The 18,007-nt window shown below is 37.3% G+C and overlaps 3 protein-coding genes and 1 pseudogene across 3 annotated transcripts; 1 reads left to right on the top strand and 3 right to left on the bottom strand.

Moving 5' to 3' along the window:
* The first annotated feature begins 1,150 nt into the window (after positions 1-1,150).
* On the top strand, positions 1,151-5,860 carry LOC131791329 (lactadherin-like). The gene is made up of 4 exons (XM_066168820.1): positions 1,151-1,203; positions 3,425-3,863; positions 4,317-4,594; positions 4,987-5,860. The coding sequence occupies exons 2-4, from the start codon at positions 3,437-3,439 to the stop codon at positions 5,125-5,127; spliced, it is 846 nt and encodes a 281-aa protein (XP_066024917.1). The 5' UTR covers positions 1,151-1,203; positions 3,425-3,436; the 3' UTR covers positions 5,128-5,860.
* Positions 5,861-8,191: 2,331 nt separating this feature from the next.
* Positions 8,192-8,854, bottom strand: LOC131773138 (uncharacterized; annotated as a pseudogene).
* Positions 8,855-9,188: 334 nt separating this feature from the next.
* LOC131792141 (uncharacterized) lies at positions 9,189-10,834 on the bottom strand. Its single transcript, XM_059109552.2, has 3 exons — positions 10,392-10,834; positions 9,998-10,287; positions 9,189-9,557 (listed from the first exon to the last, which is right to left on the bottom strand). The coding sequence occupies exons 1-3, from the start codon at positions 10,795-10,797 to the stop codon at positions 9,420-9,422; spliced, it is 834 nt and encodes a 277-aa protein (XP_058965535.2). The 5' UTR covers positions 10,798-10,834; the 3' UTR covers positions 9,189-9,419.
* Positions 10,835-14,566: 3,732 nt separating this feature from the next.
* On the bottom strand, positions 14,567-17,547 carry LOC131791426 (EGF-like repeat and discoidin I-like domain-containing protein 3). Its single transcript, XM_059108807.2, has 4 exons — positions 17,362-17,547; positions 15,670-16,125; positions 15,104-15,411; positions 14,567-15,006 (listed from the first exon to the last, which is right to left on the bottom strand). Exons 1-4 carry the CDS (start codon positions 17,525-17,527, stop codon positions 14,860-14,862), a joined length of 1,077 nt encoding a protein of 358 aa, XP_058964790.2. The 5' UTR covers positions 17,528-17,547; the 3' UTR covers positions 14,567-14,859.
* Positions 17,548-18,007: the final 460 nt, after the last annotated feature.

Raw genomic sequence — 18,007 nt, 5'->3', positions numbered from 1 at the left:
CCAAACCACTTAAGCCACACGATGAACCAAAGTTTTTTCCATCTTTGCTATTCAAAAAGGAGTCCTGAGACATAATGAACGTCTCGCTAATGAACGACTTCTTCCTGTACTTGTAATCGTTTCCAACGCTATACAAGTTCGGGAGATCTAAAGGAACTCTCTATAACTTTGTATATTCGATACGATTTCAATTTCCGCGTCAAAGGAGAAACCTATTGTAATTCATGAGTGGTCAGTGGTTACGCTCGTGAGGTAAAGAATGGGTTTGTGACTTTCTCACTCAATTGAAAGACTCGCGTCACTCTTATGAAATGGTTGAACGGAATACAGACTTCGAGCAGTCTCTTATTTTTCTTAAAGATAGTGAGGTCACGCGTATCCTGTGAGCATGGAGAAGCCGCTCCACGCGAGACTCGTATCTCGCGTCTTTGCCGCTCCACGCTCTCAGAGTTGGGCAAAGACAAGACACGTTATTTCCGGTGCGATACAAGAGGTTCAATGGTTATCTCGATTATCTAAACACATTTATTTACGTGGTAAAGATTGGTTTTTAAATCTATGAACTGATGCTAGTCCTATTTGGAACGAAATGTATTTGAAATAAAAAAGAATACTAAGTAAAATAAAAGTTGTCTGCAACACGAAGCATGCCTTCGCATTAAGACTGAGAATCCTAATGTTTATCATGATACTTTAATGCATATGTTCGAATGTTCCCAAAAATCTTCTGATAATCTGCCCGCACCCACCCCTCACCCCGCCCCTCGCCACTGAACCGTACTGTTTTCACTCGGCAGCTGGTCAGCGGTTACGTTTATGAGGTAAACAAACCGATCGATTCTTGATCACCTTTCTTGTCGATCGGAAAATCAACCTTTCAAATGGACACAGGCATGAACAGTCTGATTTGAATTACGAAGAACGACTCGATATTGTCGGTAGCTAAATAAAGTGTGCCATGAGTAAATTGTAACATTTGCCAACGCAAGCGCGGTGAAAACTTAATAACGAGAGTTATTCAGCTTGTTTTCTTTTCACGTTAGCAGCTATTGAAAAAGTCAATCTCTGCATTGAAGTATGAGTTCATTCTGTCAAATTTAGCAAATTATGAAAAATTCAGGATATTTTTTTTATTAAAAAAAAGCAGAAAAAAATAGTGGCAAGGATTTTGATGTCGCAAAGAACTTGAAAGGACCGGAACAGGTAACGTGTCCAGTGTTTCTCTTTTTTATGTTTTAGGTTTTAAATTGTCATTTTCTTTTTCGTATAAACCCGCTTTTTGAACATGTTTTTTTATTTTATCGGGGATTGGAGTTAATGACAAGAATAACGAATTGGCCGCTAGCACTTAAAGAAAGGATTATTTTGACTCCAACTTCCATATCAAGAATGAAAACGATCCCGGCATATTTGTACTTCAAACCTTTGGGTGTCAAGCCTGAATGAGGCACATTTTGTTACGGGAAAATTCATTGATTTTCCCGTGTGTGTTATTCGGAACATATTTATTCGTAAACTTTCACATTTAACCATTTCAAGTCCTTTCATTTTAATAAATCAAAAAATGCATAAAAACCACAGTAGCTTTTGAATAGATTTTTTTTTTTTTTTAACATTTTTTTTATTTTCACTTAAAGCACAAATACTAGAATAATACAAACAAATACAAAGTTAATTACACTAACGCTTACGCTACTCACTAACACTAATTACGAAATACTGCGTTACATTACATTCACAGTCGGCTAGATTTAATTTATGTTGTGGTTATATAATAATATAAACCTAATTTGTACAAATACTTCTACATCAATACTTGAATAGATTTTTGTTGTTACTCGCTTTCATCATATGTACCTGCTTGTCGGCACTTTTGTCATTTATTACATGGTTTTTTAGGTAAATATAAGTCTTAATGGTCTTTCTGGAAACATTGGTTTTCATAGTAGATAGCAGCTGAGTTTATACTCGTAACTTTAATTTCTTTTCGTGCGATGGTTTCCAAACCAATCTTGCATAGATAAGCAGAAACTTTTAATTGCTTTTCCGTTTTAATTTACTGAGCTGCGCTACTACAATTAAGATAGGTATTGTTTTCTATATCAGAGCTGTAAAATCGCACCTAGGTTTCCTACTTTAATGGCCTAGAGTTTATTGCATCCGTCTTTTTAATTTTGAGATTCTTTCCGTCGTAGAAACAGATGGAATATTTAAGTAGTTTTCGTTTAACTTCAAAGAGATCTTTTCCGCTCCTTTGTGTCCTTATTCAAATATTGCGATTTGTGTAACAATAGCACTTCACACCAGTTACTTCTTAAGCAAGTACCTTGTACAGCTTCGATGATTACAAACTAGAGTATGCTAGAGGTCATGTCGCTTGTTGGCCTGACCTAGAATAAAAATACTGTGGAACCAAAGATTGTCTTATCCTTGACGTCCGTATAAGCTCGCTCGAAGTAGATCTCCGTGTACCAGGAAATCGTGACGAGTTTCCGTTCTCGCTGCCAAGTGGTCTCTACCGAGTTATTTCCCCCAGTTGTTATTGTTCCGTCCGCGAAGATTCAGTCTTCCAGTTTGGGCGCGAAAACCTATCGTCACAATTTCTAATTAGCTGAAGATATTTGTGGTGAACGACTGATCGAGTAAAACCTCGATTCTGTTTTCGTTTTATGTTAAATAGAAATGATCAGGATGGTTGATTAGTTTAAATGAGTCTTACCTTTGATAAACCCGTCATAGTACAAAAAAATCGAAAAAGACACTATGTTAGGTCTGTTAGGAAAATTGTAATTTAGTGCGAGGCGCACCATTTTACCAGATTGATCAAATACTTTCCCGGTTCCCTACTGTCACTGAGAAGCCAGTCAAATCAGATTTATTTCAGTTAGAAAAATAGCGCTGTAAAAGTTTGTTCACGGTTTCATTTTAGAGTAATTTAAGTTACCTGTCGGCGCGAGGGGGTATCATTGATTGGATGGAAGCTTTTTTCATATCTTAAGCAGTTTTATTTAAGTAATAACATTTGCAACAAATCTCGTCTATAAAAACGTTGTCATTTATTCAAGGAAAAATATAAAAAGATGAAATATATTCTAGGGGGCTGAAAAATCTCCCCCGCAAATTTTGCAATTGGTATGCTGCAAGTTAATGAAACCTTATACAGCGAAGGCCCCTTTTAAAAGGAAGTTATGTAATCAGTCTGCTTAAATGGAGTATACAAGAGATCCTTCATGGGGCTAAGGCTAAAAATGACATATAGTATGCGAGTCGGCTTGGTTTTTCAAGATAGGTGCTTCTATCTGCATCAAACCATGGTAATCATGAGGTACTCTTTGTTACTGCTTAAATTAACCAAATTTACCACACCCTAGCCTCGGTCCGATATTGGAAACGCAAATGAATTTATACCTTATTTATTTTACAGGTCACGTAAGAGATGTCTCCATATTTGGAGTTCGTTTTACTCCATACCCTCCTGTTTTCAAAGATCACCGCTGGCTCTAACGTCTGCCGCTCCAGTTTCCCAGATACCAATCACGTTCTCACTGGTCACGTGATACGGACTCTAAACCACAAGACTTTTGAGAGCTGCACATTTTCTTGCGAAATTGAGCCGAAGTGTTTCAGTATCAACTTCATGTCATCGCAAGGAACCTGTCAACTCAACAGAGCAACCAAGGATTCTTTCCCAAAAGATGTTATGAAACAGAAGGGAGCAGTTTATTTGGACATGGTGATCAGCCAGTATTACCATGATCGTGATACTTGTGAAAGTATGCCCTGTGAAAATGGAGGCACATGTGTCATGGGTCCGACCTTGAATTGCAATTGTCTTGATGGTTACACTGGGCGTCGCTGTCAAAGTAAGAAATTGGAAAGCTAGCACCAATAGTAGAGAATGAAATAGCATAAAAACCAGGAAGATTGTACAAAATTCTCGATCGTGATTGGTCAGCAATAGACCGACACAACGCGTTATTTGCGTACGTTTTTATGCGTCTGCTTTATTTTCTCTTACGCGTCACAGCTGACTTAGAAAAAAGTCTCCTGCTATGTTTTGACCGATGAGACACGTTATTTTCTTAGAAAAAAATTAGATACCTATATCTTCTTCCCAAAGCTTGCTTTATCTCTATGACGAACTATAAAGACGATGCTCGGCAATGACACTTGCCAGGACTCAAGCCCAAAATTTTGTTCCATATTCCTCGGTGTTTTCTTCAAAAATCGTTTGATTAGCATAGTTCCTTACTTTTCATGACGTGTGATGATTAGAAATCCACGTTGACGAAAACAAGTGTCTTCTTTTTCAACAGACCTACAGGCGCTAGGAATGGAAAACGGAGACATACCTAATAAGAATATAGAGGACTCTTCGTCCTTGAGCGGTTATGAAGCATGGAAAGGACGTTTAAATGGAAAATCTTGCTGGAGACCTACACAAAACACACCTGGTGAATACATTGCAGTAACGTTCGCGAGCGAAAAAACCGTAATTGCCATAGCAACACAAGGTAGCCCGAACGATAACTTTTGGATTGAAAGCTTCACCTACCAGTACTTGGCTGATGCTTCTCTAAAGGACCCTAAGAAGGTAAAATCGACAAACATCGATCCCATGCGTTAGGGTAGGCCTGAAAAGATTTTTTTGTCGGTGACATTGAAACACGATGATGATAATAAAGTTCCAGTCCCTTCTCCTTTCTCGAACCCCTCTCTATGCGTATGTGTGATTCACTTAATTTTCACGATTTTCTTAGAAACGTCAGATTCGCGAAATCAACGTGTCGCAAAAGATTCCTAGGATAAGGTATCCGATATCAAAGCTTTATACTTATGACAAAGTCGACTGATCAAATTTATCTTAAGAGTTCCATGTTTCAGGCCTTCTTTAATTTGCAGAGCTCAGGCAATAATTCGTCGCGCTGCAATTAAGTTTTAATTTCGTTTAAATAGTGATACTGTCAATGTATTGTATGTTCACAGGTATACCAAGCTAACAAGAACAACACTTCAGTTGTTATGCACAAGTTCTCACCAGCTCTCCAAAATGTCAAGTGGATCCGAATTCATCCACGAACTTGGCGCGGGTATATTGCATTGAGGCTGGAGGTGTACGGATACTGATCATGAACATTTCGAAAAAGAAGGTTCACATTAAAGGCCAGTTTAGCCGAGTGCATTGAAAGTTAGTAATAGCAGGTTATTTGCCACTCTACCGGCGCTTGGAGAGGCTGCAGTTTTGATTAAACTGAGTGTCATTAGAGATGTGTTGTGTCGCTCTGACGTGGTTAACCAGTTAAAAAAGAAAATTTAAATTAAAACCAATTACGAATGATTCAGCTCTTGCGATTTCCCACGTCACAGGCTGTTTGTTACTTATCTTCACCTATAGGCCCCATCTGATATTTGTCTTTTCTCAGATGGAACACCGTTAATGCTTTAGTTTTGGTTTTAGGACACTCAGTAGAGATTAGCTCTATTTTTCAGATTATTGTCGCTATCCTACAGCCAAGATTGTTTAGAACGTAGAACTCCATAACCACCGAAATATCAGAATGGAAATGATAAACTGAGTATCATGTTTTTAAACAGATGGAATTTAGCGCTCCCCGTGTGTAACTTATGAAATATGTGAAAAAAAACTAAAATATCCCGCGGATTTCTGTTTGGTCATTGTGCGTCCCTCTAATCTTAGAAGACACTGGAACAAATAATTAAAATGTAAAATTGGAATGGCGAAATGCGTCAGCAGACAAGGCTTATTCCTATGGAAAGTTCCGAATGTTAAATAAACTTACATACATACATACACTTTATTGAGCATCCCTAAAAAGAGCTTTTCAGCATCAATATTAAAAAGAAAATTAAATAGATAAATGAATGGATTAATAACATCACTAATTGATAAGAAACTATGTAAAAACTATCTACAAAAATAACTAAATGAATAAATTAATTACATCTCTAATTGATAAAAAAATATGTAAAAACTATTTACAAGGATAACTAAATGGTAACTGTATACAATGATTATCATCTAACCTAGTTCATGTCACATGTAAGTTCTTTGATTAAATGTCTCTTAAAAGCTTTAGTATTCAGGTCTTTGCTTAAGTTATTCCATATTTTCACGCCACGGTAATAAAAGGCGCGTTGGCCAGCAGTGATTCTACATTGTGGAACATTGAGGCTGTTTCTATATCTTGTCTGCCTGTTGTGAACAGTAACTCGAGTTGAAAATTTGTCCAACAAGTAGCTAAGTGACAGTCCTTGAAGACATTTTTGCATCATAACTGCATCATTGACCATAAGTCTTTGTTTGACACTTAGCCATCGAAGTGATCTCAGACCTGCAGACGTAATAGAATTGAATCATAAGTAAAGACATGAAGTTGATTTATCTTGATAGAAGAAGAATAGAAAGTCTGAGGCAATGAGATAAGATTAAATCACACCAGATTATTTTCAAATTTAAATCTTTTGTTTGTGCCGTCAGGATTGGCTCTTCCGCGGTCCCAAAGCCTTCGTAATCCATGTCCAGCGAGTCGAAGTGGAAGGCATCGATAAATTCCAAACTTTTTTTTTGCTATCTAATTGACAGCTATAATAAATACTTGAATTTCTACAGATTCATAGATGAAGTGAGTGACTGAGAATTTTTATTGCGAAACCAATAATTTTACAGAGCAAATAATTTTAAAAGCCTTTATCATGAGGCCTTAACTACAACAAAGAGTTCAGCCCTGAAGCTTCATGACTTGTTCATGAAATCTACATCATTGTTAAAATTTTTGATAACAATTAAACAGATAAATAAGTTTTCAGCGCTCTCTAATGAGTGGCTTACTAGTGACGCGACACTTTGTCTGTTAAGAGTTATAGACACAGCTACTTTGTTCAACTTTTAGATTCTTTAGATTTTAGATTTAGACAGTATCATTTGTAAAACTCTAATCTAAGACCAAGGGTGCGATAACTAACATCTTCACGTTGGTGAGAGCCGGTTTTAGCCGGTTTTTTCTTTTATTGATTACTGTATTTCTGTCAATGTTGCCTCCGAGTATCTGAAAGTAGAGAAATATTTCATGAAAATAAATTTGTAATCAAAAAGAAACTCTGAAACTTTTGTCTTTGACTTTTAAGGTTGCTTCTGAAACCTTAAAAATCCCAGCTTATTACTGCAAGTTTACCAATGTCTCTCGATTATCATAAAGGTAGTTAATTCTACAACTTGACCAACCACTGAGCACGAAGGGCAGGTTCACCAGTAATGCACTTTCATTCAACTTCAGCTTTATTCTATACTTGTTTCAACTGGCCACTTGGATGTTTGCGCCAGAATTGCTGAATTTCATGGACGCTGACCGTAATAGCTACAGCGCCCGCTGTGACCACTTTAAGATCAAGGCAAATCGATGTTTGAGGTTATTTTCGACTAAAATGGAAATTTTTTACCTATCTGGATAACTGCTATAATTTCCTAGGTCTTAATTGTCTCACTTATTTGGGGGTAAAATTTTGGCTCCTAAGCGGTTACAGATAGTACAACGCGAAGGAAGTTGGCCAGCAGTCTTGATCAGGAGATCCTTGAGTTTCAATGTAACTTATATTAACAGCTAAATCAAAGATAACCATGTGAAAAGGATTCGAGTCAGTGGGGTCCAGCTCCCTTGACCATGCACCCTACCCTGCCATGCTTCATCGTCAAAGATAATATTAATATTAAATAATAATATTAATATTATTTTGAATTCCTATGGCCTCTAACGCCCAAGCCACAGGAAAATTGAATAGTGTGCTTACATATAATGCAAATACTTCTAACTAAAACTTCAAGTTCTGGTGAAAAAGGGTTAAAAATGATCAGTCAGCCAGTCAGTCGGTCAGACAGCCAGTCAGTCGGTCAGTCAGTCAGTCAGTCAGCCAGTCAGTCAGTCAGTCAGTCAGCCAGTCAGCCAGTCAGTCAGTCAGTCAGTCAGCCAGCCAGTCAGTCGGTCAGACAGCCAGTCAGACAGCCAGTCAGTCAGTCAGTCAGTCAGTCAGCCAGTCAGCCAGTCAGCCAGTCAGCCAGTCAGCCAGTCAGCCAGTCAGTCAGTCAGTCAGTCAGCCAGCCAGTCAGCCAGTCAGCCAGTCAGCCAGACAACCAACTTTGAAAGGCAAGATGATTCGTTCGGGGCTGTCGACGAGCTCAATTCGGTTTTTGGGTCTTGTCTTGGGAAGCGTGGAATCTCTTGAAAATAGAATCAATACGTTTCTTAGGATATTTCAGTTTCAGAAACATTGTTTTCAGATCCTGACATTATTTTCAGAAAACGGATGCGGTGAGGATGGCAAGCGGTTGGCGCGATCAAGTATAGTTCTTCTTAGCGATCGTTTATATCTATTGTCAATATGGCTCTGATAATGGAGTAGAAACCCTTTGTTGGTCTTTTTTTCCGTAGACACAGGTGTTGAGACGGTAATCGATCTTGTTGATTACCATGCCTTCGAAAGGTAAGCTGCTGTTGACTGCTGTTTCCATTGTAAATTGAATTGCTGGGTGAGCATCATTCAGAACTGAAAGGAAATCAGTAGCAGCGGCAAGGTCGGGTACCAAAGCGAAGGTGTCTTCGACGTATCTTTTGTAGAAATCGGGAAGCTTGTTTTCACGTCCAAGTTTCTCCTCAATGGAGCACATAAAGGTGTTAACCGTTAGTGGTCTTAGTGATGAGCCCATGGCAACGCCGTCTATTTGTTTGTACAAATCACCGTTAAACTGGAAGAGTTGGTCTTTAGTTGCAATTGTAAGCAGCTTGATTAGGGTCGCCCTCGCAGATGTTAAGGTTGTGTATGTTGTTAAACCAGTTCCCATTGAATGCTTTCTTTACTAAAATCTGAATAGTTTCTTCTAGAGGTACGTTAATTAGTGAAAAGGGCTGCGATGTGGAAGAAATTTGGTTTATTTCAGCACTTGATAGATAAGCGAACAGCTTCATTCGCACTAGAGATGGAATAATACCATTGTGATTTGAATTTCTTGACAGCTTTAATAAGTTATATAGATAAATTACCGATTACTCGAAGTGATACAGAGTAAACTCAGTGAAGTCACCACTTTTAGAAAAGCAGCTCGACAGAAACAGTTTTATCAAGTACCATTAAATATAATGTTTCATCGAAGCTTAAATTACGACAAATATCTGGTTAATAGTTTGGATGAGGTTTCTATAAACTTTGTGTCATGTATTTGCCGTAAGGACAGATAAAATTTAAGCGCAAATCTTGAGCTCTTACAAGCATTTCATCACCTAATGAGGAAAGAAAGAAAGTTTTAGATTTGGTTTTGAGCTCGTCCATTTCCAGATGACAGACATCTCCGTTTTTCAATCCCTGTTTAGATGGCTTTGTTTCTTTTATCATACGTCTCCAACACAGCATCATTTATAAAGCTCTAATCTAAGACCTATGCAGCCATTCGTGGAAACTGGTCTGATAACTAATTTCGACACGTTGCCAAGAGCCGGTTTCAAGGGGTTATATATCACTGTATTTCTGTCAATGTTGCCTGCCAAGATCTGAAAGTAGAAAGGTTTTCAATGAAAATAAATATGAGATCGATTTGGAACCCCAAAACTTTTGTCTGTGCGACTTAAATTTGCTTCTGAAACTCAAGAAATATCAGGTTTTCACGCTCTCTCTTAATAACACTGCGCATGCGTTTCTCGGTTTTGTGAAAATGATACAATCTAACCAACTTTTGAGTACGGAAGGCAGGTTTTTTGCAGACTCGCTCAAACCTAGGTTAAGTTTCTATTTAAATTGGCGACTTGGGATGTTTTCGTCAAAATTGCTTAATTTGGTGGACGCTTACCGTAATAGCACTAGCGATCACTGTAACCGCTTATATCGAGGTAGACCTTTGATTTGCTATACAATTGAAAAAGAAATTAATACAATTTTTCTTTTTTGGATAACTGCATGCGATAAATTCCCAATTCGAAATTGTCTTACTTACCTGGGGGTATTCTTTTGATTGGCCAGCGGTTTCGTATCGCAACGTGAAAGAAGTCGGCCAGCAGTCTTGATCAGGAGATCCTTGAGTTGCAATGTAACTTATCTTCATAGCTGGATCGAAAGTGCCGATTTCGAAGCGTGGGTCCGAGTCACTTAAAACTGGTTTCCAGCTGCCCTTACCATGTAGCCTGCCCCGCCATGCTTCATGGCCAACAGCGGCTGTACTGGACGTAAGTTCACCGTCAAAGATAATATTATTGTCTTGGATTCCAATGGCCTCTAGGGATAAAGCTACAGGAAAATGTATTAGCGAGCTGACAAGTTTTGCCGATGCTTAAAATTTAATATAGAAGTGTTATTAAAAATTATAAATCAATGAATAATTCAGTCCTTACTAATGTTTTGGCAGATCGATCCCACGAATCCCACGGGGCACATGCAGTTTGGCTGTGGAAACGGATGGCAAGAGCCGCCGTGCAAGCAGTACAGCGCATTACACGGATCACCGGTGTCCTTTCTGATGTTATGAATATAAAGAGCATCCAGTTCCTCCTTGAAATCACTTGGAAACATTTCCTTACTGCCATAGTTCAATTCACATTTGCTGGTCTTTGTGTAAAGATTAATACTGAAACATTTGGTTTCAAGCTCACAGCGATATGTACATTTCTCGAAGTTGGCGTCTCGGATGGTTTTAATCACGTGACCAGTCAGCACGTAGTTTTTGATTGGTTTGAAAGTGTCACATGTCTCAGCGGAATGGATGGTAAGAAGGACAAGGAGAGTGACTAACGCTGACATCTTCTGTAATAAATTATATCGGTTAAAGGGAATATAATTATTTGAGACATTAATTGATAAATGACATCATTCATTGATTATTATCATCATCACCGATATTTTTTGTATATTTATACGATGTATAAATTTAGTGCTTTTAGTGAAGATCAATGGAGTTTTAGATAAAAATCTAACACTTTATTTACTGGTCGATCAAATATGTACATATCGGGTCGTGGAGATTGGAAAATTTTACCAACGTGTTTAGACGATTCTTTTGTTCAAAGGTAATGGCTTTTGAATAGATGCAAAATATTCCCGTACATGAATAGGAGCATTATTGATACATTGGATAAAAGTTGTTAAGTGGCTAAGCGTAGGTACTCATATTCTAGCAGACTGAGCACAGCTGTTAGCAAGTCACTCACAAGATCCTAAAAGTTTATGTTCAGAAAACCCGGGAAGGAGACGCAAGCATTGCATTGACACCGCTTTGAAGAGCTACCCTTAATGCAGCGAGCTATGGACGACATTTGAAGACAGGAATTAGTTAAAAATTTTTGACTTTCATCGAACATAGTAACAGTCTGTAGCAGTCTTTTTTACGTGCTGATGCTTCCAGAGAATTTTGAAGGAAATCCAGGTATGCCTTGGACATATTTCGATCAGTTAGCATAGAAGTTTCCATTCTGGTGACATACAGGTTGACCTTTGGAATAAAAAGCTCTTCAAAGTAGATAATGCGCGCAAAGAAATGAAAAAAACTGAAATCATACCTCGAGAACCAGTTTTTGCTATCTTAATCTGTTTTAAGTTGAAAATTTTTAGTCTTCATAAATGTTTGTATCCAACTCTGCGGTACTCATGAGAACAACATACAAAGATTTGCCAGTGGTACACGATTTTTTGAAGCCCGGACTGTTTTCAATTATTCCGTTCGTTATTATTTTAATAAATTTTGGACGAAATGTGTCATAGGTACAAACAATAACATCCATAAAAGAATAAATTGTGCTCCATGAGTTCCACAGATGAAAGCCATTCAGCACACATGTCGAACCTATGTCATTAACGATATTTCCAGGCATGAGAAGCTTTTCCGAAAAACTAATTTGAATTTTTTTGATTGTAACACTTTTGATGAATTCAACCTTGGTACTGTGAACATTGCATGTCAGTAATTGCAATCGAAACCGTGCAATTATCCGTTTCAGCTGGCGACTTCAAATAAAAAAAATTCGAGAATTTGCTACAAACAATGTATCGCCTCTTTTTTCTGGGTTAGTAACAGAGTCATGTAACAGAAAAATAATCAATATTTGTTCTCTCTCACCGTTTTCGAAGACTTGGTATGCATGTTTTTTTCTCGGCAATGTGAAGATTCAGCTGACAATATTCAGCCTTTCGTGAACTTCATTTTATAATGTTTAGGACATTTGTGGTTTTGATGCTGTGCGAGTTGAAGTCTTGTTACTTATCAACGACAAGAGAAATTTATCCGCGTGAGTGTTCGTAATTCGTATCTTGTCAATACGTTTGTGTACAGAAGTGGAGCGGTTTTATTAAATGTTACTTCTTCAAACTATGAAAGATTGACGGGTTTTGATTGAGGTAACGGGAGAGTTTCGTATTGTATAAGAAAATAACAATTCAAACTGACATTTATGGTGAAAAGTTCAAAATATTAAATTCCCGGTACCTCTGCATGCTGTTTTGCAAATTGACGAGAAGTTCGCGGAAAAAATATCGAAACAATCAAATTAATAAAATGAAACTTAAATTAAACATAGCTATCCCTCGGTCTCCATATTTAAATTGCTTCCGGCAAAAAAAGAAAAAAATGTGGCAAAATTAAAAGTCTGCATCCAACGAGCAAGATTAAGTCATTTGTGGATAGAATCTCAAACTATAATTCAAGATCTATTAATAGTTTGAAAATAAACTGTTGCCTACAGTTGTGATGATCGACTTTGGTGCAAAATAATTAAACAAGAGTTGTTTACGATTGAAATTAGTTTTTTTTGACACATTTCTAGATGAGGGTCAAAATTATTATTATGTTGAACTGAAACAAGAAAATGTTTGAAGGACTGATTAGAAGTGAATGCTTTACTAGCTTACTTCCAAAAAAATTTCCCTTATATTCCAGCGAACGTTTCATTCATACAGTTAAAATTTTTCCCGAGTATACTTGTTTTTATTGTTTGCCTCGAAAGTAGAATGATTTCACTAAAAGTCTGGAGTCCTACGGACTGACGATTCGTACCTCCTCAGAGCAAACCGGTTACAGTGAATTTTCTTAATTATTTCTTGACTATAGATTCATTATCATGAAGAAAATTTGTTTCGCTGTCTCTTAACACCGAAGAAGTAGCGTCAGATTCAAAAATATTTTCGTCCATAAATTACTTATACTTTGTTTTCGAAAATGGTGAAAAATTTAACATGTAGTCTTATGTTTGGAGAAACACTGCAAAAAGCATTGATAAAGAAGTTTCGATCGCCATTCTTTAAAAGCTTTGGGTCCAGTTAAATGTGGATCACAATCATATTTAAAAACAATAATAATAATATGACTTAGGTGATGATTTGGCCGGGACATTTATGAGGCTTGCTAAACACTCTTACAACGATATCTGCGCTTTCTTTGAAAGGCATAATTAAATCGCAATATTTTGTAACTGGTGCGTCAATTGATTTAAGTGTAGTAAATAGATACACGTCGTTATGACTGCGACTGCGCACTTTAGATCCTGCTTCCCTGCAACGACATACTCACACCATATGGACACTACAATCTTTCTGGCTTCGCATTATCAGGATAACGTGTAAAATATTCATGTCCTTACTAACCCAGTCCATGGAGAGTGAAAGATTTCTCTCCAAATAAATAGCTCATTTTATGTTACCGTTTCACTTTCTTTGAAAGAAGTATTATTACAACCAGCTTTTTTCCATTACAGTTACACTTAGCCGCGTGCGCCTATATAACATGACTTAAGAGTGCGTGACATTCATCTTATCTCAAGCAGCTTCACTTGTGAAGTAACACAGTTCCGGCTTCAGTGAAAAAAATCGCGAAATAAAATCTCTTGCGATACATCATTAGCCACCCTCTCATTTTCGTGTCAGTAACACTGTTAGTCAATGTTTTTTTGTGCGTATGTTCAGTCTTTTTTTTAAAATTTATCCAACCACTGTAAAACGCTGCAAGGCTAGAATGAACTATATCGATAACCTAAAACTTATTTGCGAGCTCTCACAATTTTCATGCACATCCGTCAATTTGCCGGTTTCAAGGGTTAAGGCCAAAGAAAACAGTTAGACCTGGTGTATTGAAATGGGCCCGCCCAGATACAAATCTGGCTGTTTCTGAATTGACTGCTATTAAAATTTTATGGAACAGGAACAAGGCATCTGCCAAACTGATAATAGAAATCGTAAAGATGATACAACTGCCGCCACGAAGATCTAAGTTTTAGGAAAACAATCTCGTGCAAAGGAAGACTTTTGGTGAGAAGAGTGCAATGAAGACATAACTGGTTGTAAAGGAAAATGGAAAGTTTTGTCCAAGACGAACTTTTTTCAGTTAGAGCTATTAGACATAGCTTATTTAGGAAGAAATAATTCCTTTTTAGAAGTTTAAAGCCCCTTACCTTAAATAGTGCGTTGAAGTTGAAGACAATTTGACGAGATGCGGTGTCCCAAAGGAATATAATTTCAAGTTTAATCTAATTTTACTTTGCACATGCTTAAAACTTTCCTAAGTGTTCCTTCGAATACTACGCATTTAAGTTTAGTATAAACATGTCTATTATTATATGTCCAATCTTAAAAGGTGATTACCACTGCACTGACCAGACTTACAAAACACTCCTCTAAAGATGTGGAAGCCATCTGGGAATCGCAAAAACACTAAAGTTCTGGAACTGTTGGATATATTAGCTCTGAAACAATGAATTGTTATATGTCTTTGACACCATGGTCGATATACAAGTCTTTTGGATCGTGCGTTGCCACTTAAAATTTATTTAGACATTTTTCTTCATTGCATTCGCTCAGTTGTTTGAGTTAAACGTAATTCTAAATTACATCACAACCATACAGTTCAATTCGCAGAGCAACCTTTCCAGAATAGTCCAGAGATGTTAGCCGGACAGAATCCGCCTCGAAGGGATTGTTTATCTTTTTCTTCACTACACCATCCTTGTCAGTATTTCCTTGAAAAACCTGAAATTAAGTGCGTGAAAATAACGGGTTCGGTAATGCGGTGACACGAGGCGACCTGGAATATAGCTTGTTGTTAATAATTCAAAACATTACTCACCACGCGTTGATTATTTTCCTCATAATTTTTAAGGGGCTCTCCCCCCTTCCCGTACATGACGTAATATGTTTTAACCCACCACCAGCTCTTTCCATTTCCTTGAGTTGCGATGTCTGTTATGCGTTTCACGTTTGGTAAAAAGCTCACTTGGAACCACTGGGTACCAGAATCTGTGTTTGCAGACCAGCTTCCTCGCCTGTCGTGCAGTCGACCCCAGCCCAGCTGAACTGTGGGGTGTGTTGATGATGCTGTGAGTTGATTGTCCGCTATTGAACCATCTTCCATTCCTAATGGCTTGGAAATACAGGCTGCTCGAAAACATTAAAAAAAGATGATTGAGATTGCAAGGAGGGGATATAATTTCCTTTCCATCTCTAGAGAAGATTTCTGAGGAGTTATGTCAATCACATAAAACGAGTTCCAGTACTTTCTTTCAAGACCAAATTTTACACCAAAAATTTCAAATAATTCTAAGATTTTACTCATAAACAACATCATCCACATTAAATATCGGGTTTAATGTAAGGTTGCGTCTCAATTTTCTTCCATTTTAGGCGAAGACTTACGTTGATTATGGCAGGCAGCGGCATTTCCGTCACATAAACACCGTGTCGCTAAGGATCCAGGGATGGGCACACATTTTCCTGCAGAACATGGCGGATTTCGATCGACACACGGAGTATAGTCACGTGACAAGATATCTAGGTAGACTGCTCCAGGTGTTACTCTCAGATCGTTGGCGTACCACTTTGCCGTTTTATTGTTCAACTCACATTTCTTCGATGAGATGTAATAGTTAATACTGAAACAATTGTTAATGCTGTCACAAACAGCTACACAGCTCTCGAGCCGCTTTCCTTCTGGTGATGAAATCACGTGACCTTTTAGGGCATAGTCTGGTACTGACCTGGTCGTACGACAAGGAAGTTGCCCAGCGGTCTTTCCCAATGAAGACACACTCAGAATAAAAAAGACGACAGTTTTGTGGATTGACATAAATGGTGATTCAAGATTATCTGCAACTGACAAAAAGACCCGAAACAAAATACAAGTCTATTTCCATGGTCAATACCAATTTTGAATAAAGTAATATTAATTGTATGTCGCACTGGTTTGTAGCCCATCTCTTGATAACCTAACTTCCTAAAACTGACCAACGTCGCCCTGTATACTAAGGGTTTAATTAATAAAAAAAAACATATAAGAATCGAGCAAAACAAATATGACTTATAGTGTTTTTTGATCTGCTTTCTCGCATAAATGTTAAGTTATCTTCTTTTAATTTAAATACACTTCCTTAATTTTTTTCAGGCCGCAAAACACACTGACACCTTAATGTCTTCTCCTCGCTTTGAGTTATTATTGAGAACAGTTTAAGAGCTTGCATTAATTCTTGATCAACAGGTTCAATTTGTTTATTGAAGGAAGTTGTACCATTCGATGATTCTAATGTATTATTTATCAACATGAACTTGTGCCCTATAATCGCCTAAAACGAATATTACGATCACGATAGTCTTTTTACGCCAATAAAAAATTTTTGAATTTAAAAAATTGCCCAGAACGATATTGAATTACAACACATAGATGTTTAATGTTAAATACAACTCACACAACATGGTAGTATTTTTTTTCTAAGGAAGTATTTCCCTTTTGATATTTATCTTAAAAGACTGGAGGCACATTCAGTTTAAACATTTATCCTTTCGAGTGACAACGAAATCTCTTATCGTGCCAAACATGGAAATGAAACTGACCTCTTTAAATATAATTTGATGTCGACATTTAAAAGCAAAATACATTGTGGTGTTTTTATCTCTCTAAAATGACAATGTTTGACATATACAGCAATGATACTACTAACAACTACCTCGATTTTAGTATCGGAAATTATTTTTTAAAATTTTAATCCTTGACATAATGCACAGCATGAAATATTCTTTTTAATTTCCTCTAGTTGATATCTCGATTAAGAAAGGAGTGGTTCAATTTGAGTTTTCCGAAATTGCTACTTCTGCAATGGAAGGTTAAGAAAGTAACCTGTATTATCAAATTAAAACTATTTGAGATCAGTCTAATATTCTCTTGGGTGGCTCAGTGTCCCGGTATGGCAAAATGTTAAATCTCAGTTTTTTATGGATGGTGTTACTGAGATGTTATACTCTTCAAGTTACATGACATGAAAGTGTGGAATTAGTCGTGACAATAAAAATGAAACAAAGCAGATCCTCGGTTGTTAAAAAACTATAACAGGTTACCTGTGCTTCTCATCATGATGAAGTCTGTACCCGCAGCTCGACTTGAAGCAATACCAGAGACGAAACTACGTAACGTTTCTCGTCGTTCTCCAACGCTCAACATTTGTATTTCTGCCTCAACTTCTACTTCACTAACATTTGAAACGTCCGTCACTTGTGTCGACATGTTTGCCTGCTCTTCCCGCATTCGTCCCAGGTGAAGTTCTTTCGTGAAGCTATTATTTGTGGAGAGCGTTCACAGTACGACACACAGGTTTCCTCTCAAATAAATATTTATCTTTACGCTTCTCACGTACATATGCCAAACTGAAAAGATTCAACGAAAACACCTGATTGATAGGATAGGTGACACGCAATAAATTAAGTGTTGTATTGGGAAAGAGTGAAACTGTTTTCTGCTCATCCATCAGTTTCATCTCAAATTAAAAATAATTATCTACCGTGACCTCCCGCGAATGTCAAATCGAAATTCTCAGCGAAAAGATCTGAGTCTTAGAATATGTGTCACAAAAAGTATAATGTGTTATACGTGGCAAAAATAAAACTGGCTCAGTTCGTCCACGATACTGCACACAAGTTTTTTCTCTAAGAAAAAAAAATACATTTAGCAATTTAGCCTCCCGCAAAAGCGAAATCTAAATTCTCA

The sequence above is a fragment of the Pocillopora verrucosa genome, chromosome 6, assembly GCF_036669915.1.
Source record: "Pocillopora verrucosa isolate sample1 chromosome 6, ASM3666991v2, whole genome shotgun sequence".
NCBI classification, from domain to species: domain Eukaryota; kingdom Metazoa; phylum Cnidaria; class Anthozoa; order Scleractinia; family Pocilloporidae; genus Pocillopora; species Pocillopora verrucosa.
This window is presented reverse-complemented; position numbering and strand designations above follow the sequence as displayed.